The sequence below is a fragment of the Sceloporus undulatus genome, chromosome 5 (assembly GCF_019175285.1).
Source record: "Sceloporus undulatus isolate JIND9_A2432 ecotype Alabama chromosome 5, SceUnd_v1.1, whole genome shotgun sequence".
Classification (NCBI taxonomy): domain Eukaryota; kingdom Metazoa; phylum Chordata; class Lepidosauria; order Squamata; family Phrynosomatidae; genus Sceloporus; species Sceloporus undulatus.
In genome coordinates this window covers 188,766,193-188,789,663 of record NC_056526.1, presented here as the reverse complement: position 1 = coordinate 188,789,663, position 23,471 = coordinate 188,766,193, and the positions used below count along the sequence as shown (strand labels likewise).

General features: G+C 40.9%; 1 protein-coding gene across 3 annotated transcripts in view; it reads left to right on the top strand.

Moving 5' to 3' along the window:
* The first annotated feature begins 1,940 nt into the window (after positions 1–1,940).
* The window catches only part of SLC4A11 (solute carrier family 4 member 11), a 207,046-nt gene continuing 185,515 nt past the window's right edge, over positions 1,941–23,471 (top strand). For 2 of the 3 annotated variants that reach the window (XM_042470067.1, XM_042470065.1), the window contains exon 1: positions 8,600–8,801. In XM_042470067.1, coding sequence (XP_042326001.1) covers positions 8,675–8,801 — 127 coding nt within the window. In that variant the 5' untranslated portion in view covers positions 8,600–8,674. Of the gene's footprint in view, positions 2,003–8,599; positions 8,802–23,471 lie in introns of those variants that run through there. The other variant, XM_042470069.1, reaches the window with a different exon arrangement.

The following is a 23,471-nucleotide window of genomic DNA, read 5'->3' as shown; positions in this document are numbered from 1 at the left end:
CACCAGGTGACACCTTAAGAAGAGTGACACCACTTCTCCCAAAAACATATGCCTTTAGGCAGAAAAGAACTGTGGCATAGCTTGGATCCCTTTAAAATGCTGAACAGGTGGTATGAATGGGGTGAGGGTCAATGGGAGGAGAAAGGAGATGCCTTAGGATTCCCCCCCCTAAAATTAAAATTTGAAATGTCATTTTTAAAAAATTTTAAATATATATATATATTAAAAAATCTTTAAAAACATATTACCAAATTGTAACTTTAAGCAAATGGAACTATATGTAATTGTATATGTAAATATATTTAGGTTGTGCATATGATACTGTACAGTGGGCCCTTGGTATCTGCTGGGGTTTGGTTCCACAATCCCCTTTGAATACCAAAATCTGTGGATGCTCAAGTCCTATTTAATGCAATGGCATAGTGAAATAGTGTCCCTTATATAAAATGGCAAAATCAGGGTTTGCTTTTTGGAACTGATATGTTTTTAAAATATTTTTCAAGCTGTGGAGGCTTGAATCCGTGGATATGGAGGGCTGACTGTAATTTAAAAGTATAATTTTATTAAGTGTTCCTCCTTTGTATTAGTAGAATTAGACTGATCATTATAGCTGATAAAATAAGAACAGTTTGAAATAAAAACAAAAACAAAAGATATGTAATGGTAACATGGAGTTCTTCTAGTTTAGAAAGTTAGAATGATTGGGATGGGTTAGTTTAGATGTTGGAAATTATGTATGTTTGTATGTATAGGTATGTGTGCAACTTTGAATGGATGATGATAATTAATAAACTTTATTTTATAAAAAATAAAAAAGTATAATTTTAATTGTTCCAGTTGTTCCTGTCATGACTATTAGCTTTCATTCTGTGATATATGGGGATTATGATTTACAAGTAACATTAGCATAAAAAACATGACTAAGGAGGTCACACCAATCCTGGTGAGCCAGATCTCCATGTTCCTTGGAGTTTCTTCCCTGCTCCATGAGATGCCTCTCTTTCTTTTTTTCTCATCTCAAAAGAGCATCTGCATGAGGAGAGTAAGAGGCAGTGCTTATTTATTTATTTAGAAAAATTATTTAATTATTTATTTTTTGGCTTCGGCCCCCCAGTTGTCTGAGGGACAGCAACTCGGCCCCCGGCTCAAAAAGGTTGCCTACCCTTGTGTGAGATATGGAAATCTAGTTTCCAATTTATTGAGCCTAAGACAAGAAGGACTTAAGAAAACAATCAAACAAATAATCAGGTGAAAGCACAATAAGCCATATTTATTTGAACAAAACCATCAGTTCTGCAGAATAGAGTGCAATCAATCAATCAGCAAAAATAAGCAAAGTGAGAGAGAGCATGAGTTTACAAAGATTTCGCGTCTTATTTATACAGTTCTTTATCTCATCATTTTGTATCATCCTATTTTTCATTGCCCAGATCAAAACACGTGATTAATCTTAAGACCTCCTTTACATGTATGTAACATCACCACCCATATCATACATCTCATTTAAATTAGTGATTCATAGGTGTGTTCTAATATCCATTACGCATGCTCAGTTAGACATTTTTGTGACCTTTGGCTTTAAGTCACCCTTTTATAAAAAATATTCTTGTCAATTAGTGAGAATAAACAGTACATTAGTCATTTTAATAGTCTTAATATAGCCAAAAATATTAATGTAAGGATCAAGGAAATGTACTGTCTAAACAGTAAGGCACAGTCCATGGAATAACAATAACAATAGTAAGCAAGCTTTGGCATTAATGTTTGGTAGAAGGAGGCCTTTTTTGTAGATGATGGAATGCAGAAGGGAGTCAAAGATGCTCAAGGTCCCAAACTCCTCCAGAGAACAAAGGAGCCTTAATAACAGACTGATAGGGAAAGTCTGGTTGTTGGAGTGTCAAACTCAGTGTTATCTAGGACTATTCCCTGCTTTGTTCCCCTGCATTAGTGCACACATTAAAAATCATCTGAACCATGGACCTAGTCTGGAGTCTTCTTACTGGTGAGCATAATATAAAAAGCTTATCTAAAAACTGTTACTAACTTATATTTTTATAAAATTCCCTTTCAGTAAAAGGGCCTTAGCAAACCTTTATTCAATCCCATTAGATATATTGATTATAGTAGTATATATGTGGTTCTACACTATCTATATACGTAATCTAATTATAGCATATGATTATATAACCCTTTCTATTCTAGTCATGTGTTTCTAACTACTTTGCTAAATTCTGTGTTTGATTCAAATCCACTTCTCGCACCCTGCTATAAAGTGAAGCTATACCGTAAGTTTCAATGCTGATTTGAGAAGGTCCACGATGCTTTGTGCAGATGTGTGGATATCTACATGCAAAAATTAAAATGGAAAAAGAATGGCGATACTGCCCTTGCCAGATGTGGATACGTACAAGGGAGATAACCTTCTGTGGTGACCACCTGGGCTAGGTGACCGCTTGCCAACCTGCCGCACCCTCCAACCATGCCATCCCATTCCACCACAATCCCAATTCTGAGTGCAAGGCACATGTTTAAAGAAACCATTTCCCCCAAGAAACAGCACAGTACAAAGGGTTTATTTTTAAAAAATTGCATTAATGCCCTCAAGCAGCTAAAAGAAGCACTTAAAAAAAAATCAGAGGAATGTTGTGTATTCAAAAAGGACCACGACTGAGATAAGAACAAATTATTTTGCAGGTGTGAATTCAGCCTAAGATGCTGCTCAGAGTTGGAAGATACCACAAGGGCCACCCAGTGCAACCCCATTCAGCCATGCAGGAACTCTCAATCAAAGCATCCCTGGCACATGGCCATCCACTCCAGCCTCTGCTTAAAGACCTCCGAGGAAGGAGACTCCACTACACTCTGAGGGAGTGTGTTCCACTGTCAAACGAACCTTACTGTCAGGAGAATCCTTCTAATGTTGAGGTAGAATCTCTTTTCCTGGAGCTTGCATCCATTGTTCTGGGTCCTGTTCTCTGGAGCAGCAGAAAACAAGCTTGCTCCCTCCTCAATATATCTATGGGTACATCTAGACCCAGCATGGCCTAGTGATCTGACTGTTGCACTATGGCTCTGGAGGGTTTGATTCCCTACTTGGTCATGAAGTCCACTGGGTGACCTTGGGCAGGTCACAAACTCTCGGCCTCAGGGGAAGGCAATGGCAAACCTCCTCTGAACAAATCATGCCAAGAAAACCCCATGGCCGCCATAAGTTGAAATTGACTTGAAGGCATGCAACGACAGATACTGTAGAAATGACACAGTTTGTCACTGCTTTAACTGCCATGGCTCCATCCTATAGGATCCTGGGATTTGGAGTTTGGCACCAGTACTCTTTGGTAGCCAAACCTAGAGACCTAGTAAAACTACAAATCCCACAATTCCACAGCACTTAAAGTGGTGTCAAACAGCATTTTGGACCCTTTATGGGAACAATATTGGTCTGTCTGCTTGCGTCTAGACTTTTAAATTGGTTTCTCCAAGCTGTGGCTTGGACATCTCCATCCTTAAGTCAGCAGCTGGGTTTCCATTTCTTCTTGCAAAGAATCCAGTTGTAATTCTCAGTCTGCAACATTCATTCACAACAATTCCTAGAAGCAACTGGGTATATATAGCCCTTTAAATCCAGAAGGCTTAGTTAATTTCTCAGGTGAGCTGGGCCTGATGCAAGTCTAGCCCTGCTAACACAATCACCTGTGTCTTTATACAGAATCATTGGGGCTTGGAGACACTTTCTTACACTTCCCTTGCCTTTGCATTTCTTGTGACTGTTGCAAGGACATTTCTTGTTGTCCAGCCTGTGAGTATAAATCTCTTTATGAGCAGCTTTAGAAAGAAGTTTTGGGAAGCAAGAAGGGCTGTTTTAGGACAAATACACAATCCTCCCAAAGATGGCTTCTTTTGCTGTGCTGGTTATTTGTCTTTTTATGCATATGTTTTAAACTTGATTTATTATTTATTATTTATTGATTATATGCAATTTTTGTCTTCTGGTTTAGTATTAGCCACTTGTTATGTTGCTTGTATTGGAAAAACAGTGTGCCCTAGGCTTGGTATCTGCTGGGCTTTGCTTCCAGGAGTACCAAAATTCACTCAAGTCCCATTAAATACAATGGCATAGGAAAACGGTGGTCCTTATATAAAACTACAAAGTTAAGATCACTTTTTGGATTTGTGTGTGTGTGTATAGTATTTTCCAGATGTGGATGGTGGAATCCAAGGATGCAGAATTCGTGGATATGGAGGGCCGACTGAATATTTCAAGAAAACATATCCAGGGCTAGCTGTGTTGGCCATGTAACAAAGTACAATAACATCCCAAATCCACATACTGTGGTACCTTTAATCAGCCAGCCAAAATGCACAAAATACATGATTCAAGCTTTCAAAGCTGTATGAGGATAGGAATGCCTTAGGGAGCTGGGGATGTTTAGCCTGGAGAAGAGAAGGTTAAGAGGTGATATGATAGCCTTGTTTAAATAGTTGAAGGGATGTCATATTGAGGAGGGAGCAAGCTTGTCTTCTGCTGCTCCAGAGAACAGGACACAGAGCAATGGGTTTAAAACTGTTTAAAATCATACAGGAGAAAAAATGGGGAAAATATGATGATGATTGTCCGTCTACATTTTGAAGATGTTTCTGTTCTCAGCTCAGGTGTTTCTGGAAGTGTATATTTTATGGTATGACTTGCATATGCCAACATGTAGATGTAGCAGAGACAGGAATACTGTGGCACTCACTTGGAATATTGTGCTCGGTTCTGGCTCCACAGTTCAAGAAGGATGTTGAGAAGCTGGAGGGTGTCCAAAGGAGGACGACTAAAATGATAAAGGCTCTGGAAACCATGAAGCCCTATGAGGAGAGACTTAGGCAGCTGGGGATGTTTAGCCTGGAGAAGAGAAGGTTAAGAGGTGATACCATAGTAGGGTTGCCATATCCCGCCGGGGGGCGGGACAATCCCGGTTTGGGTGGTGCCATCCCGGTCCCGGTCCGGTTTGGCGCCCAAACCGGGATGGCCTCGCCCACTGCGGCCACCTCAGCCCCCGTGGCGGCTCCAAGGCCTTGCTGAGGCCTGGGAGGGCTCTCCGCAGTTGGAGCTCCAGCCGCGGAGGCGCTCCCTCCCGGGCCCCAGCGAGGCCTTCGAGGTGGCTCCGCGGTCGGAGTTCCAGGGAGGAGGAGGAGGCCGCTTCCCACCGTGGCGATCGCCACGATGAGGAGCGGCCCCTGCCTCTTTCCCGGCCTGGGAGCCGGCTGAGGCTTCCTCCCAGACCGGGAGGAGGAGGAGGAAGCTTGGCACCGCGGCGATCGCCACAATGCCAAGCGGCCCCGCGCCCCTTCCTGGCCTGGGAGCCGGCCTAGGCTTCCTCCCAGACTGGGAGGAGGAGGAGGACAAAGTTTAAAAATCTAGGACTTTTTTTTAAATTTCCTAGCCAGAAAAATTATAAAAAGTCCTACATTTTCAAACTTTGTCCTACATTTGTCCCTGTTTGGAGGTCCTCAATTATGGCAAACCTATACCATAGCCATGTGGAACATTTGAAGGGATGTCACACTGAGGAGGGAGCAAGCTTCTTTTCTGCTCCTCCAGAGAATAGGACCCGGAACAATGGCCTGTTACAGACTGCCAAAATAAAGCTGCTTCGGGTCTCTTTGGAGGTATGCTATTTAAATGACGCATGGGTCCTAAGAGTCCGGAGGTCGCTCCAAAGCCACACTCCATTCCTAAGCACTGGAGTGCATCTTTGGTGCAACTCCGGATTCTTAGGATGCATGCATCATTTAAATAGCATACCTCCAAAGAGACCCGAAGCAGCTTTATTTCGGCAGTCTGTAACAGGCCAATGGATGCAAACAACAGGAACAGATATTCCACTTAAATTTTAGAACCTCCTGATCTGTAAGGACAGATCTTGCCTTGGAGACCAATGGTGTCTCCTTTGGATGTTTTGAAACAAGAGGCTAGATGACCATCTTTCAGGAGTGCTTGGATTGTGTATTCCTGCATTACAGAATGGAGCTGGACTGGATGGAGAACTGAGATCCTTGGGATCTCTTTCAACTGGCCTCTTCCAATTCTAGGATTTCAAAGATTGCTGGACTGTAACTCCCAGCACTCTTCACCAATGGCTATGCTGGCTAGCCTACTGGAAGCAGCAATGCAATATTATGCAGTCGTACTAGTTTATCACACTGAGGCTAATTTTGGCATTAAAAAGAGATTAAATCACATTTAAAGCATCCCACCAATAAAATGAAAATGGCAAGTAATTGCGCAAATTATTATCACACGCGATTGTGCAAATAAAGCGATATTGGAAATGTATTTTTGCTAAAATCCTGAAAGAATAAGATGTGCGTTAATGCTTCTTTGTGACTACTTTAATTGTGGGTTTTGTGTGATGTCGTGTGAAATCCTTTCACGTAATTATGTGATTTTCCTGAGTTATTCATGAGATAAACTCTATAGAGTTGGAAAGGGCTCCAGAGACCACCTATTCCAATCCTCCGCTGTGCAGGAATCCACAGCGAAAACATTCCTGAAAGATGTCCATCCAGAGTGACCCAATGTCCTCCTTTTGCATGACAAGTCCTACATTTCAACCTTATGTCCAGGAGGCATTTCAAAACGCCCTCCATTCTGAGCATGACTAAGAAGCATGAATTTATATGAATTCTTTTCCTGTTTATTTCACAATGTCCTACATTTTTCTTGAATGCCTTACATGTTGTGGTGCTTTGCAGTTGGTATGGTGGTTGGTCACCCTGTGCCCATCCAACATCTAAAAGGCCACAGGTTCCTCACCCTTATGTGCAAACCCAGTGCATCCTTTCCAAAATGCTCTGGTGCATAGTTTGAGTTCAAGTATATTTACTGCTCAAAGCTATTAGCAATCACAATTCACTGTAATTAAAGTGCATAGTAAAACTGCATGCACAACTACTTCACACATTATAACGCAGGCTCTGAGGATACCTTTCAACTGTTGTGATTTGGTCCAGACAATCCTGGTTAATCCATTTTTAGAATTGCTTTTAAAATGTCCCAGTTTCTCTCTTCTCCAGCCTTGCCTTTGGCCTCAGCTTACTTGAATTGCTGCAAACCGAGTTCAAAGCGCAAAAGTAGTTTGCACTGAATTGACTCAGCAGAGGAGAGAGTGCCATATCCTCCAACATTTCACAGATGAATACACATGTGTGACTAAACAACACCAGTGTGAGAAAGAGGACAAAAATTATCAATGAGAAAAAACAGACAAGTTATAAGAGGCTGCAGCAGTTTGCTTTTGCCTGACCTCCTGGGAAGAGCAAGATTGCATCCTCTCTTGCATCTTTTTAATTGAATTTTAATTTAACATAAAATAAATAAACAATAAACATTCTTTCATTGTACATTCTGCATTATCTCTTCTGTTACCTGTTTGATTAGGTTACAATAAATAAGTTTCTTGCAGTCTTACATTTTTAAGTTTTCTTTCTCTATCTAAATTATTAATTAATATCAAATTTATATACCGATCTTATCACATTTTACATTCTTATCTTATTTTCCCATAGTCTTGACATTTCTTTCCTTTTTTCTTCACATTGTTGGATTGTCTTTCGGTTTGCATACATTGATATGTTATCTAATCCTGCAGCTTTTTGTTGTTATGTGCATTTATATCCCTTTCCACCCCAAAATTGGGACTCAAAGTGGCTCATAGTTTAAAAGCACAGTACAATTTAAAAACCTACAAAAGAGACCATTAAAATAGAATTGAACTGTTACAATATTAAAACTGATCAATTAAATAAATAAAATGCAATTAAAACCATACACTATAAAACAGTACAACAGCCCCCCTTCTGCTTTAAAAGCCTGTCTGAATAAAAGGGGTTTAGCCTTCTGGTGGAAAAACAACAAGGATGGTAAACTTAGTGTAAACTACTGCACTCTTCATTCAGTTTGCAGCAATTGAAGTAAGCTGAGTACCAAGGGAAAAGAAGGAAAGAGAAATTGGGACCTTTCAAAAGTGGCTGAAAATGTGAAATGACACAGAATTAATTAGGGCTGTCCTGACTAATTGGTAAAGTGGCAGATTATGGGACAAGAAGGGAGCTGAATAATGCCATTCCCAGTAGAATTAAACTTCTGCAACTTCTCCTAGGGTGCATCTACACTGTAGAAATAAAGCAGTTTGATGCCACATTAAATGCTGTGGGTCTAACATATGGAATATTGGGATTTGCAGTTTTTGCAAGGCCTTTAGCCTCTGCAAAAGGGTGCTGGTGCCCCACCAAATTACAAATCCCAGGATGCTGTAGTATGGAGCCACGACAGTTAAAGTGGTGTGAAACTGCATTATTTCTAAGTATAGATGCACCCAGAGACAGCCAGTGTGGCGCTGTGGTTGAGCGCTGCAATATGACTCTAGAGACCAGGCTTCGATTCCTGGGTCGGTCATGAAACCCACTGGGAGATGTTGGGCAAGTTGCACTCTCTCAGCCTCAGTGGAAGGCAATGGCAACATTTTCTGAACAAATCTTGCCAAGGAAACCTCACGATAGGTTTGCCTTTAGAGTTGCCGTAAGTCAGAAATGACTTGAAGGTGCACACGGCACATGTGGAACAGATGCTGCCTTGCAATGGTACACATCTCTTTAGCACCTCATTTCCTGCTCCTTGCATTGAAGCATGGAGGGAAAGAGCCATGCGCTTGGTGACTTCCGCATGCTCTCCTGGGCTGCATTGCAAACTGGGGATAAAATGAAGCCTAATCCGGAGAAGACGGAGAGTGAGGATACCCTCCTGTCTGAAGACGGTAGGACTGAGTTTTGCGAACCCACTAGCCCCCCAAAACCTGTGCATATTATTTATTTTTTGCAAAAGCAACCACCTGCATGGATTGGAAAAAGAAGGAGCGAGTGGTTCGAATGCAAAGCAAAGAATGGCTTGCTGGATTGACCTGAGAGGACAGTTACTATGGTTGTTGCATCTTTGTGTTAACAAAATGGCCAGGGTGACCAGATGTCCTCCTTTCCTAGGACATGTCCTACGTTGCAGTCCAGAAGGAATTCCAGAATGTCCTTCCTTTTGAGCATGACCAAGAAGCATGAATTTATATGAATGCTTTTCCTGTTTATTTCGCAATGTCCTACATTTTTCTTGAATGCCTTACATGTTGTGGTTTATGAGTGTTTTTTAGCCTTTGTTTGGTTGTGGCCTATATTTTTCTTGAATGTCCTACATTTTGCAGTGCCTTGTCCTCCTTTTTGGTTAGGACGTCTGAAAATGGCAGCCTGACTGGAGCCTCAGTAGCAAAAGCAAGACCCTAATAAGGTCATTGCAAGTCCCTTAACAGAGATGCTCACCCTGAAGATGGCAGCCAGGTTGGAGTGTCAGTAGTAGCAAAAGCAGGACCCTAATATTTTTGCATTATTGCAACAATAAAGTCCCGTAATTGAGTTGCTCACCCTAAAACTGGCAGCCAGGTTGGAGTGTCAATACCGAAAGTGAGACCCTAATAAACTCAATGCATTAGTGCAAAAATAAGGTGCCTTAATAGAGTGGGTCATATTGCTCTTGAGTAAAACTAAGGGGCTTTTTAGCCATTTATGTTACTCTTGTTGTTGTGTTCCTTCAAGTCCTTTCCAACCTATGCCCACCCTAAGGCAAACCTATCACAGGGTTTTCTTGGCAAGAGTTGCTCAGAGGGGGATTGGCTTTGCATCCTTCTGAAGCTGAGAGAGTATGGCTTGCCTAAGGCCATTGGGTTTCCAGAGTCGAGCAGGGATTCGAACCCTGGTCTCCGGAGTCCTAGTCCAACACTCAAACTACTGCGCCACATCCTTTTATATCTATATGTTTTGCAATTGTTGGTCTGTGTGTTTTTGGTTTTTGCATGCCCCAATGTTTTTCATGATAAGGAGATACTAGATATGTTTGACTCTAGATTTGCATTTTTGCAACTTTTAGGGTTTTGTTTTGTCTTTTTCAAAGGTTTCAGGATGCTTTGCTGGCAGAGGGACTTGCACATGGAGATAAATACACGTATTTTGTGTTTACAAATTCTGATAATGTGCTGCAATAGTGTTGGGACAGAGTTATTTAGATGGCCCTTGAGTAAGGCTGTTTATCTTTTGCAACCAGTTCTCCATGTTCTTGGTTTTTGCATGTCTATTTTGAATATAGAAATGTGAAATTCTGGGTTTGGATTTTTCTAAATCTTAGGGTTGTTTTTGTTGCTGTTGTTGTTTTGACAAAGTTCCTAGGATGCTCTGCTGAATAAATACTTATTTTGTGTTTGTGAATTCTGATAATGGTCCGCAAAAGAATTATTTAGATTGCCCTTGAGTAAGGCTAAGGGTTTTTTAGCCTTTTATATCTAAGTTTTGCAACCAGGTCTGTGTATTCCTGGTTTTTTGCATGCCCCAGTGTTTCATTTTAATTGGGGGATTTTGGATATATTAGACTCTAGGTTTGCATTATTTAAAATTTTAGGGCCTTTTGCCTCCCCAAAGATTCCTGGATGCTTTGCTGCCGGTCAGACTGCAAATGTACATAAATACTTGTCTGTTTTGTGTTTATAAATTCTGATAATCCATTGCAATTGATTTGAGAGAGTCATTTACATTACTCTTGAGCAATAATAATAATAATGATGATGATGATGTCCCACCTCTCCAAGCAGATTGAAGCGGCTAACAATAATAAAACAACATTAAAATACAACATTAAAAAGCTAAGGGCTTTTTAGCCTTTATATCTATGTATTGCAACCATGTCTGCGTCTTCTTAGTTCTTGCATGCCTCATTTTTTATTTTATTTTTTGATAGGGACATTTTGGATATGTTTATTTATTATATTTGTTTATTTATTTGTTTATTTATTTTATTTGTATGCTGCCTTACTCCCAGAAGGGATTCAAGGCAGTTCACAGGTAAAAAGCATATCAAAAAACATTACAATAAAAACATAAAACATTTAAAACCAATTAAAAACCGTATAAAACCACTTAAAAATATACAAAAGCTAAAAGTCACAACCAGCGCACACCACACATCGCCATCCTAACATGATTAAGGCTCTAGATTTGCATTTTTAAAAAATAAAATTAGGGTTTTTGTGTGGGGCAACTATTTCAGGATGCTTTACTAGTGGTTGAGGGACTACATGTGTCTATAAAAACCTCTCTATGGAGTTTATCACACTGGGGCTTATTTCAGCATCAAAGAGAGATTAAACTGCATTTAAAGCATCCGGCAAATAAAGGCGAAAATGGCGAGTAATTGCATGCATGATTATCAAGCGCAATTGTGCAAATAAAGTGATATCAGAAATGCATTGTTGCCAAAATCCCGAAAGTAAAAAGATGCGGGTTAATGCTTCTTTGTGATCACTTTGATGGCAGGTTTTGTGCAACGTCGTGTGAAATCGTTTTGCGTAATTACTCAATTTTGGGGGGATATTCACGGGATAAACTCCCAATCTCTTCCTTGTGATAAACTCCTATGTGTGTTTGTAAATTCTGGTTTTGTGTGGAGGTGTGTGCGCAGTGGCACACGCAGGAACACACCGCTATTGGAGTCAATAGGGACTCCAATATCAGATCCCATGAAAACAGAGGGGTGACTAAACTCATTTGAGATGTGGTGCTGGAGAAGAGTTCTGAGGATGCCGTGGGCGAGACAAATAACTGGGTTCTAGAGCAGATCAAGCCAGAAATCCCCCTGGAAACCAAGATGACCAAACTGAGGCTGTCGTGCTTTGGACACATCATAAGAAGGCATGACGTTTTGGGACAAACAATAATGTTAGGAAAGGTGGAGGGAAGCAGAAAGAGAGGAAGGCCACATGCTAGATGGATGGACTCTATTAAGGATGTCATTGATATGCATTTACAAAACCTAAGCAGAGCAGTGGAGGACAGGGTCTCTTGGAGGCGACTCATCCAGAGGGTCAGCATGAGTAGAGAGCAACTTGAGGGCAGTTAACAACAAAAATAGATGTCTTAAAGGGTTTTGTTTATTTTTTTGCAACCCCACAGCTGGCCAGGGAAGAGTAATGCCAATTCTGTTGCGCCCCCAACACACCAATGTGAGCCATGGGAGGTTTGTGCGCATAAAAATTGACCTCTCTCTACAGTTGCCCATCTCTAAAGCTGGCTCTAGAAACAGCTGCCTGGAATGATTTGGTGCCACAAATAATTCTGTTTTAAATTAATATCCTCCCCAAGTGTTGTTGTTTTTTAAATCACTTCTGATCTTGAAGAAATGTTATGAAGTGAATATTACTCTGTAAACACTTCTGTTTTAATGTGTGCTTTTCCGGCTTAATGGAAGACACTTTGGCACAAGTGGCGACCTTGGTGAGATCTGAATTTTATGCAACGGATACGTTGCATAAAAAACACGATGCCTGCTCCTATACAATGCTCTGAAATGACAGGAAAATGAGCGATTTGAGACCTCGTGCCATCTGGATACGCTGGCAACAGGGAGACTGCTTAAACTTTAAAGGGAAGATGTCTCCTGTATCTTGTGTCTCGCCTGCAGTCGGTCATTACTACCTTGTTGCTCTTAGCTGAAATGAATACTGCCAGAGTAATTGCTGTGTAAATTGAGAGCAGCTCTTGGGTCAGTTGGTGATCTCCATTTCATGGCTGTTTTTCTCTTTGTTACGAGAGAAATTGGATCGTTTTTCACATGTCCTGCTACATGTGTTGGGATCACACCTCCCATTATCCCCAGGCGACAATGGATCAGGATGATGTGAGTTGTAGAAAGTGCCAAGGAGATACGGGCATCCTCTTGGCTGGGTGAAGGATGAACAAATGCAAAGTACTGTGTTCTTGGGCATTTCTGAACCATTTCAAAAATAGCCCAAAAAAGCTGCATAACAGAGGATTAAGAAGGACCATCCCCGACAAACTGGAACGGTTAAAGGATATGTATGCATTCATGGTTTGATAGAGGCTGGGATTTTCTTGGGTGCTACAGCTCTGCTGGAATAGGTGTAACATTGCCATGACCAGTGCAATGAAAGCTGTTTCTAGGTGTATCCAGACTTGTATAATTAAAGCACCACTTTAACTGTCGTGACTCTATCCTACAAAATCCTGGGATTTGTAGTTTGGTGATGTGCCAGAGCACTCTAACAAACTGGGATGAATGCCTCGCCAAACTACAGATCCTGCCACTTCTCTCTTGCTGAAACCAAGGTGGTAGCAGTAAAAATGGAAGGAGCCCCTTTCATCTGCTTCTGGGTCTACATATAGTAGAGCTGTGCTTTCTTCTCTTTCTCGCCCTAGGATTTGAGTAATATGTTCTCTCTAGGAATATCTAGGTCTTCCAGCGCAAAGTTGAGCATAGAGTTGTGATGGAGGACCTAGAAATTCTTAGAGAAAACACTTGTCTAGGCATTTGTAGGTCCTCCAACTTCTGATGGATATTGACCACAGAGCTCACTGGAGGACCTAGAGATGTGGTGGGGTTTTTTCAGCTTAAAAAATAGTTTTCTGAAGGTTTTTTGGGGGGCCGAGTGGCTGTGTCCTGGAAGAATTTATTCCTGATGTTTCCTGACATTTACCTGCAACTGTGGCTGGCATCTGATGCCAGCCGCAGTTGCAGACAAAACATCAGGAATAAATGCTTTCAGAATATGGCCACACAGCCCGAAAAAGCCACAGAAAACTATGGATGCCAGCCGTGAAAGCCTTCGACTTCATATTAAAAAACGGTGGTTTTTTTATTTGCAGTTTTCCCACTTTTCATGGGGTTCCTGCGCCCCTAACCCCAGAGAATGTGGATTGCAAAATCTGGAAAAATCCATACCACTTTTGGTCCTAAGTGTTTTGGATAAAGAAGATGCAACCTGTGCATTTAAAACAGCATAAAAAGGATAAGAACATCATACATCCCATTAAAGGACCCTTTTAAGAGCTGAAGACATGCCTAAATAAAAAAGTTCTTTGTGTGTTAAAAGAGGTGCACAAATCCTAACTTTATATCTGATTGTTTCCAAAAAATATACCACATTCAGGTTCTCAGTGTAGGAGTCAGACCTCCCCAGGGAGACGTGGTAACTGAAAATGTTTCCCGATTTCTCTCCTTTCCTTGCCAAGTTTTGTTCTTATATCAATACATTTGCCCTCCCCAAGGCAGGAGGCGAAGCCATTTGACTCAAGTTAACTTGATTTTGAGGCTCATTCTTTCTGGTAATGAGTCCCTGAGACATTGTCTGACCCCCATTCTCCTTAAGGTTGATTTCTGATACTGGTATATTTCTGATTCTGGGATCTGAAGGGATTATAATGGATTCATGTTCCTTCCAAGTAGAAATCTTGAAAACTCCTTGAGCTGAAAGCCCCGACAGAGACAGCTTGGTGACTCTGCGGTTGTCTTAGGGTGCATCTACACTAAAGAAATAATGCAGTTTGACATCTCTTTAAGTGCAGTGGGTCCCTCCTATGGAATCCTGATATTTGTAGTTGGACCTCTTTGCTAAAGAGGGCTGGTGCCTCACAAAATTACAAATCCCAGGGTTTGGAAAGATGGAGACATGACAGTTAAAGTGGTGTCGAACTGCATTATTTCTACAATGTAGATGCACCCTGAGTCTAGGTTGAAGAGGTCCTGGAACAAGTCACCTAGCTTCCCCTACCTTCCCATTCTTCTGCTTTGGAAGGGACAATCCTGATTCATCCTCTCTCATCCCACTTTTTCTGCTGTTTTTAAAATGTCCCATTCCCCCCCTTTATCCCATGTTTTCTTCAGGTGGTTCAAATGGCATTCAAAGTGCAAAAATACTTTGCACTCAACTTAGCAGAAGAAGAGCACAGGAGGAGGGGGAAATTGAGTCTTTACCTTCCCATAAAGTCAGGCAAAAGCAAACTGCTGTAGCCTCTCCCAACTTATGGGTTCGTCTTCATAACTAGTGCCATCTAGACCACACTGATGTTGCTTCTCCACAGTTATCCTGGTATTTAATGCATGAAATGTTGGAGTGTATGGCTTCTTCTTTTGGGATTTATTCCCATAGGTGTGTTTTAACAGAATTTGGCATTGTTGGAAGCTCCTATTTGAGTATCCATACTGAATTAAGCATTGGGTCAAACATTGGATCAAATGTTGGATCAAACATTGATCAGAATGGAGATTGCAGTCAGGAAATTAGAAGAAGACCAGGAATGGGAAGGGTAGCTATGGAAGAACTAGACAAGATCCTAAAGAGCAAAGACATACATCTGAGTGCGAAAGATAGACTCATCCAAGCCATCGTATCCGCCATCACCATTACAGAGGCAAGAGCCGGACAGTGAGGAAAACGGATAAGAAGTAAATCAATGCATTTGAGATGTGCTGATCCCGTGGACAGCCCAAAAGACAAACAAATGGGTCCTGGAATCCCAAAATCTCCCTGGAAGCCAAGATACTTTGGCCACATCTTGGGAAGGCATGAATCATTAGAAAAGACAATGATGCTAGGAAAGGTAGAAGGTAGCAGAAAGAGAGGAAGACCGCATGCAGGATGGATGGGCTTAAATGGAGAGGTCACAGGCATGAATTTGCAGGACCTGAGCAGAGCAGTGGAGGATAAGAGGTCTTGGAGATGCCTCATCCATAGGGTTGCCATGAGTCAGGATTGATGCATGGATAGCTAATAACAATAACTAAATTAACCACAGCATTAAGGTATCTATAAAATTAAGAACAATTTGAACCATATCCATTCATAAGGCTGCCTATGTCCAAACTGTGATTCATCTGCAGCCTTCCAATTTTCACGAGTGCTTCACAATGGAAGGCAAGTTGCTTATTTGAGTTTCTAAGGAGTTTATCACACTGGGGCTAATTTTGGCATTAAAGAGAGATTAAAGCGCATTTAAAGCATTCCATAAATAAAGCAAAAATGGCAAGTAGTTGTGCAAATGATTATCACATGCAGTTGCACAAATTAAAGTGATAACCCAGAAGTAAAAATATGCACATTGATGCTTCTTTGTGACTACTTTAATGGTGGGTTTTGTGCGACGTCATGTGAAATTGTTTTGCGTAATTACGCAATTTTTCCAGGATATTCACGGGATAAACTCCCGATCTCCTTTGTGTGATAAAAGCCTAAATGTTCCCTTGGTTCTGAATCTCTGCACTTAAAGCTGCCGCATCTGAAGCACATCTCTGTCTTGGTATTCTGGGTGTCAAGTTCGGTAGGCGTTCATGTGTCAACTCAGAATCTTGTTTCAAGGAGCCTTTTCTAATCTTGTACCAAATCTCCAGTCTGTCTATTTGATCATGGTGTTTCTATAGGCTTAGTACTTCCTGATGAGTGCTGGACTTTGAACATGGTATTATTGTCAAAAGAGACCACTGAATAGGTATGTTTTCTCTCTATGTATGATGTCTTTGTGGCTTAAGAGACCTAAGTTTCCATTATTGCTATACAATAGCGTATTTGCTGAAACTTTGGTTTAAGCAGCTATACTGTTTGTTAAACAGAGCTCTTATGTGAAAATGTGCTGGTTACTTTCAGACTGTGAGCCATATTGTTAGACAAAATAGCCTTATTTGCTAAAGCTGCTAAAGGAATTGGTGCTGGTTATCTGAAAGATATTGCTGTAGTTTTGTTTAGGGGATTCACTATGATGATTTACACAGATGCATTCTTTTACTGGATTTTTCTGGGATTTAAAAAAATTGTTATGGCTTTTTGTCAAATACAATAACCAACTGATAAACATTTCTGATGAAAAGAGACCATTGAATAGGTATGTTTCCTCTATCTGATGTCTTCACAGCTTAAGAAGCCAAAGTTCCCATTATTATCGTACTTGCTTAGTGACCTTAGGTTCAAGCAGATATATTGACTATTGATCAGGCCAGGTTTATTTTTGATTAATATTTCTGATCTCAAAAATTTTCTAACGGAAGAAAGTCGCAGACCTTCTGCATGATACTCACAACTTACTAACATCTTGATGCTCTGCTTAACTTGGCATAGGCTTATATTCAGAGCTTCAGAATAATATATTCAAAATTACCTTTCTGTCCCTAATTTGTTAAAGAGTTTTGCCAATGAATTTAATTGTTATTTTAATCATTAAACATCAATGACACCAAGGTGTAGATTTTTTGGAAATAATTTCACTATGACACATTACTGTCTGTGCTAATGTTTGCAAGTCTTGCTTGCACCTTGAGCAGACGTGAACATTAAGGAAGTTGTTGTTGTGTGTTTCCTAGTCATTTCCTACTTTTGGTGACTCTTAAGGTGAACCTAAGAGCCAGTGTGACATAGTGGTTTGAGCATTGGACTATGACTCTGGAGACCAAGATTTGATTCCCAGCTCGGCCATGAAACCCATTGAGCAAGTCATATACTCTGAGCCTCAGGAGAAGGCATTGGCAACCTCCTCTGAACAAATCTTGCTAAGAAAACCCCATGATAAGTCCACCTTAGGGTTGCCATAAATCAGCAATGACTTGAAGACACACAGCCACAAAAAACTGAACTAATCATGGGTTTTTCTTGTTCAAGGGGATTTGCCATTGCCTTCCTCTCAAGCCGAGAAAGTGTGACTTTCCCAAGGTCACCCAGGTGGTTTTTATAGTGGGGATTCGAACTCTGGTCTCCAGAGTCATAGTCCAACATTCAAACCATTACACTACTGATGTTGATAAGAAGCTGACCACTCCTCATCCTGGGGAACGCCAGGCAAATAGACCCCAAATGGCCAAAGCCTGGATGTTGGCTGTACTTGCTAGGCGGTTTTGGGAGTTGTATTGCAAAAAAGGAACTTCTCCAAGCTTTGCGAAAGGCCCAGTTCATGCCCCAATGTTGGTCTGATTTGTCAATAAGGATGTGGGCTGTTGTCAGTAGGGTCCACGCTTACTAATATTTCCAAGAGCCAGTGTATATAGTGAAAAAAGAAGGTCTTGCCGTTCTAAGCTATGAACCAAGTACAGAAACTAACCCTTCCGTGATTCTTCCAGGTTGACATTTAAGCTATGTTTTAAAATTCAGAGCTGGCTAATTGGTGAAACAGGAGCCAGGTGCAACAGCCAGGAGCCAGGCTATTAATCACCGTTTCACGAGAGACGTCTCCTTTTGCTGGCACTGAAGCATTCAGCAGAGCATCAGCCCACTGACCTCTGCTGAGCAGGAGAGATGTGAGCCAGGCCTCTTCTGCTATTATTATTTTTAAGTGTGACGCTGGAAGTAGACCGGAATGATTAATACAGCCAATTACCACCTCGTTGACTTAATGGGAGCCGTCAATTAAATCTCTAGGTGGAGAGATAGTCACAGTCACCAATGCTTGTTCTCCACGCAGGGATAGCCATGTGGAGGTGTGAGACCTGTGCTTTGCCAGCCAGGGTGCATCTACACTGCAGAACTAATGTAGTTTGACACTGCTTTACCTGTCATGGCTGAATGCTATGGGATTCTTGGATTTGACGTTTTGGGAGATATTTCGGCTTCTCTGTCAGAGAACTTTAGTGCCATGAAAAGCTACAAACCCCAGGATTCCATAGGATGGAACCAGGACACTTAAAGTGGTGTCAAACTGCATCAGTTCTGTAGTGTGGCAGCCATCTAAGAGAAGCCATGTGGTTCACTGGAAATGTTTTGCAGTGCTGAGCTGAAAAGAGAAAGTTTTCAGGCAAAGTGAACACATTTCCAGAAAAAATACAGTCAGCCCTCCGTATCCAGAGATTTTTTTCTCATCCATGGATTCAAGCATCCATGGTTTTAAAATATACAAATATATATATATATTCCAAAAAGCAAACCTTGATTTTGCTATTTTATATTGGGGACACTATTTTTCTGTGCCGTTGTATTTAATGGGACGAGCATCTCCAGACTTTGGTATTCGCAGAGGGTCCTGGGACTAAACCCCAGCGGATACCAAGGGACCACTGTAATAGAAAGCAATATTTTACTAGGTTAGTAGAATTTGTTGTTTAGGTGGGGTTTTTTTTTTGTTTGTTTTGTTTTTTTTGGAAGGTGGGAACTACAGGCTTGCACATAGTTGCAGCTTTGGACATTCATGATAGTCAGGTGACGAATCAACTATGGATTTTGATCCAAACTTGAACAGAACTATGCAGGGAAGTGGTCTCTTGTCTCCCAAATAGATTCAGCACCTTGGATAGCTTTCTTATTGCCTGGCATCCCAATTAAAGTCAAACTGTTGAGTCAACACAAAGGAAAATCCAATTGAGTCAATGATTCTACACTTGTCGGACTTGGGTTTAAGCCATTTTTAAAGTTTACATAGGGCATTGACATTAAGAAAGAAAAAATAATGTCCACAGATGATCAATGTAATTTTAAAGTAGATGATGGAGACATTGAAATAGTTCAAGATTTTTATTACTTGGACTCAGTCATCAATCAGAGAGGAGCCTGCAGCCAAGGAATCAGAAGAAGACTTGGACTTGGAAGAGCAGCTGTGAAGTAGCTATGAAAAAACTCTGATAGCCTTTTGGCTGAACAGCGGGATATAAATACTATAAACAAACAAACAACAAACAAGATCCTGAAGTGCAAAGATATAGTGTTGAATACTAAAGACTGTCTGTTCCATTGTGTTCCTCATCTCTATAGTTGTGAAAGCTAGACAATGAAAAAAGTAGGAGGAAAATCAACTTATTTGTAATGTGGTGCTGGGGAAGACTTCTGCAGATATCATGGACTGCTAAAAAGACTGATAGATGAGTTCTGGAGCAAATCAGGTCTGAATTCTCTTTAGAAACCAAAATGACTAAATTGCAGTTGTCACGCTTTGGACATATCATGAGGAGACATGATTCCCTAGAAAAGATGATAATGCTTGGTAAAGTTGAGGTCGATAGGAAAAGAGGAAGACTACATTTCACATGAATCGATTTAATCAGAGAAGGCATGGACATGCATCTGCAAGAGCCGAGCCAGAAGGTTGAGGATAGATAGGGTCACTTGGAGGTCTCCCATTCATAGGGTAGCCATAGATCAAAGTTGACTTGAAGGCAGTTAATAACAATCAATATACATGGTGCTGCAAAGAATAAAGACTATATCCCAGCCGATGATGTGCAATCTAGTTAAAACACACACACATGCGCAAAGACATGCACACATGGGTAGAGGACAGGACATGTACAGGGATGTATACTCTGGATATACAACATCTTAAGGATGGACTTTAACCAATGCAACAAAGCCTTTCGAAACAGTTTTTTCCATGAAAATTAAAAACAGTAATTGAAGAGGCAATCTGCAAGTAATGGGGAAGACAATTCCAAGAGTAGGGAGCAACAAGGGAGAAAGGATGAAGCTGAGCTAGACAGCAAGAAATCCTTGGTTGGTTAAAAAGTTTTGAACTGAACCCTAAAGAAGATTCCTCACCCCAAAAGGGAACCCACTAGTCTCCATTGCTCACAAGTTTAATCCAGCCTGTGGAACCACCACTGCATCTGGAGGAGCAAAGGTTGGGAACCACCGCCTTAGATAAATGGCTCACCAGCTTCTGAAATTATGTTCCTGGGGTCATTTCATGGTAGGTTTGGGGACTGTGATTAAAAGCCATCTGGCCAATTCAAAACCGTTCAGCAGTTGTTGATGATATCTTAAAGTATTAATTAAAAACAACAGCAAAACCATTCATTTTCAGTAAACTGGAAACACTGTTGTGGGTTAGTTATGGTAAGACCAGTGAGATTCTAAAAATGGAAATGAATGAACGGTTGTTGAGCTGTAATATTTGCTGTGAATGAAAGACTCTTAAGCTGTAATGCGAAGTGGGAATGATAGTCAATACTGTGCAGATTGTCTCCTTGGCAGTCAGCCCAAAGCCTTTGGGTGAATCCAATGATTTCAGTATTTGGAAGGAGGAAATCAAAGTGAAATCAAAGCAATGGGGGAAACTATCAAAGACAAAAGCCAGATTGTTAAATCAGATGGAAAGTCGGCGGCTGGCCAGCGATCTAGGACTTGTGAGTTTTGGCCCTTGCAGGAAAACACAAGAGGGCAGAAGGATCTCATGGCGATCATCAAGGGCATCGCTAGAGGGATCCTGGGATCAAGCCCCAGCAGATATCAAGGATCCACTGTATCTCAGAAAACTACAGATCCCAGGCTTCTGTAAGATGGAGCCATGGCAGGTAAAAAAGGCATCAAACTGTATTACTTCTACAGTGCAGATTAGACCGCAGAGTACTTATTAGCTGCTACTGAAATGTTTGTTTTTTCACCAAACAGCATTTGTATGTCGAGCACTTAAATAATAGTTTATATTGTGAAATGACTGAACAAGGACTCTATTCAATGCTGGCTTTCTTGCTTGGGTGCGATTAATGGATGTTTATGGACAGCATCCAGCTGGATGGGCAGAACCACTTACAGCAGGAAGAAAAGCAGCTCTGAGCTGAATTGTAGATGGAGCAGGAAAAAATTGGGTTGTCTATTAGAAGGCACTTTTTTGGCAATGTCAGTAGGACTATGGTTTGCTTTCCTGATACCAGGAACAGTTCCTGTAACCAAGAAAGCAAATCTAATAACAAAAGAATTAAACCAGAAAGGGCCACAACTCCTTTGGTGCTGCAAATATTTTGCAAATGGAAAGTTTCCCCAGTTTGATTCTTGGCATAGCCATCTATGTCTAGGCATGACAGGTTGAGAAAGTTACTTTTTTGGACTCCAACTATCCTATTGACACCATGGTCTGTGGATAAGGCATTCTGGATCTTATCTACCTGATTTTTTTATTCTGGAGCAAAACATCTATATAAATCTGTAGAGATCTACTGCCAGGGAGTTTATTATTTCGCTCTGTATTTGATTTTGAGAGGCCAGCATGATTTAAGCATTGGACTAAAACTAGACTGACCACATGTACCATTTTAAATGGGACATTCCCTTTTTCTCTCCATATTTCCAGACAGTCTTGTCTGGTTTAATATTAATGTCAATTTTGCTCCATTTTCAAGAAATATGCCCCGTTATATTGCAAAAATGGTTTGAAGATCCCTCTTTGAAATTGTGGTGGTCATTTGCAAGAGATCAAGTGTCTGTGTTCCAAGCATGCATTAGTTTCGTTGGGAAACATAATATTCCAGCTACTGAAGTAGCCGTCAACATTGAAAATCTTGTAAAAGACTTTAGAGTCCAGAAAAAGTGAAGTGTTTGTAAGTGCTAAAACAAAACTGCATTAGGGAGTGTGAGAAGTTTTATGATAAGGTGTTGAAAGACCGAAACTGGCTGCGTAAAATTACTTCATTGGAGAAATATTCATGGGACGATCATAGTGAAATACAGTCCCCTCTATGTCTACCTAAATTTCAGTATGAGTTCTGTCCCTGAAGAATAATTGTTAGCTCAATGTGTTCATGCAATAAAACTTTCTTTATTGTCTTACTGTTTCATGAATATGGAATATTATGTAAATCCATCCTGTTTCTGCAATCCCAATGCCCTGTTTTGTCTCATGGAAATATGGTCAGCTTAAAATAGGAGACTAGGGTTTGAAACCCCATTCGGTCGTAGAAGCCCAGTGAATAGTCTTGTGCAGATCACACTCTCTCAGCCTCAGAGGAGGGCAAGAGAAAACCTCCTGTAGGATAAACAAACCAAGAAAACCCTAGGATAGGGTGACCATAAAATGGAGTTGAAGGTAGCTGCAAATATGATATACTGGTTTGTGGTTTCAGTATGGATTAGGAGTCTGGGAGATCAGGGTTTGAATCCCTGCTTGGCCATGGAAATCCATTGGGTGTCCTTGGGCAAGTCACACCTTCTCAGCTTAAGAGAATGCTTAGTGCAAACCTGCTTGGAATACTGTAAATCTTGCTAAGAAACCCCTGGTCAAAATATGACACTTTGGGTCCCCTTGCCTCCCGTCATCTTAAAGAAATGGCCAGGTTTCAGCCTCCTTGAGTACCTCTAATGGGAGAAAGGCAGATTATAATTTAATAATAATAATAATAATAATAATAATAATAATAATAGTTGGCATGGGTGGCATGGCCTCTGGAGTTGCCCACTGTTGGTATACAAGTTTTCCCATCAGAGCTCTTGATCTTTCGCTCTCTGTTATTTCTAAAGCCTTCAAAATACATTAAAGCAAGGAAAGGGCTCATTATATCCTTTTTTAATAGAAAAGTCCCCTCTTATATTGCTTTTTTTGCTTAATAATTGCAGCAATCCAAGAGGTACAGAGCATAAACCTTCTCAAAGCGGGTTTGATAATGTTGATTGCAAGGAAGGACATGCTGTACCCTGGACTTGGCTGGCTTTTTCGGTTTCATTGTTCTTGCAGAAGAGAAAATAATTTCTGACAACGGAAGGGAAATGAGCGCCACAAAGTTGGTGCCCTTTCTTGTTTCCAATGAAAAACGTCAGGCTTGGGTAGGAAGAAGTCATCCTTTAAGGGCAGCCGGAGAACTCATCTTTAACGGGAGCTGAAGGTGTCTTGATAATTGGTACACCTCGGGGTTTTTGGAAAATATA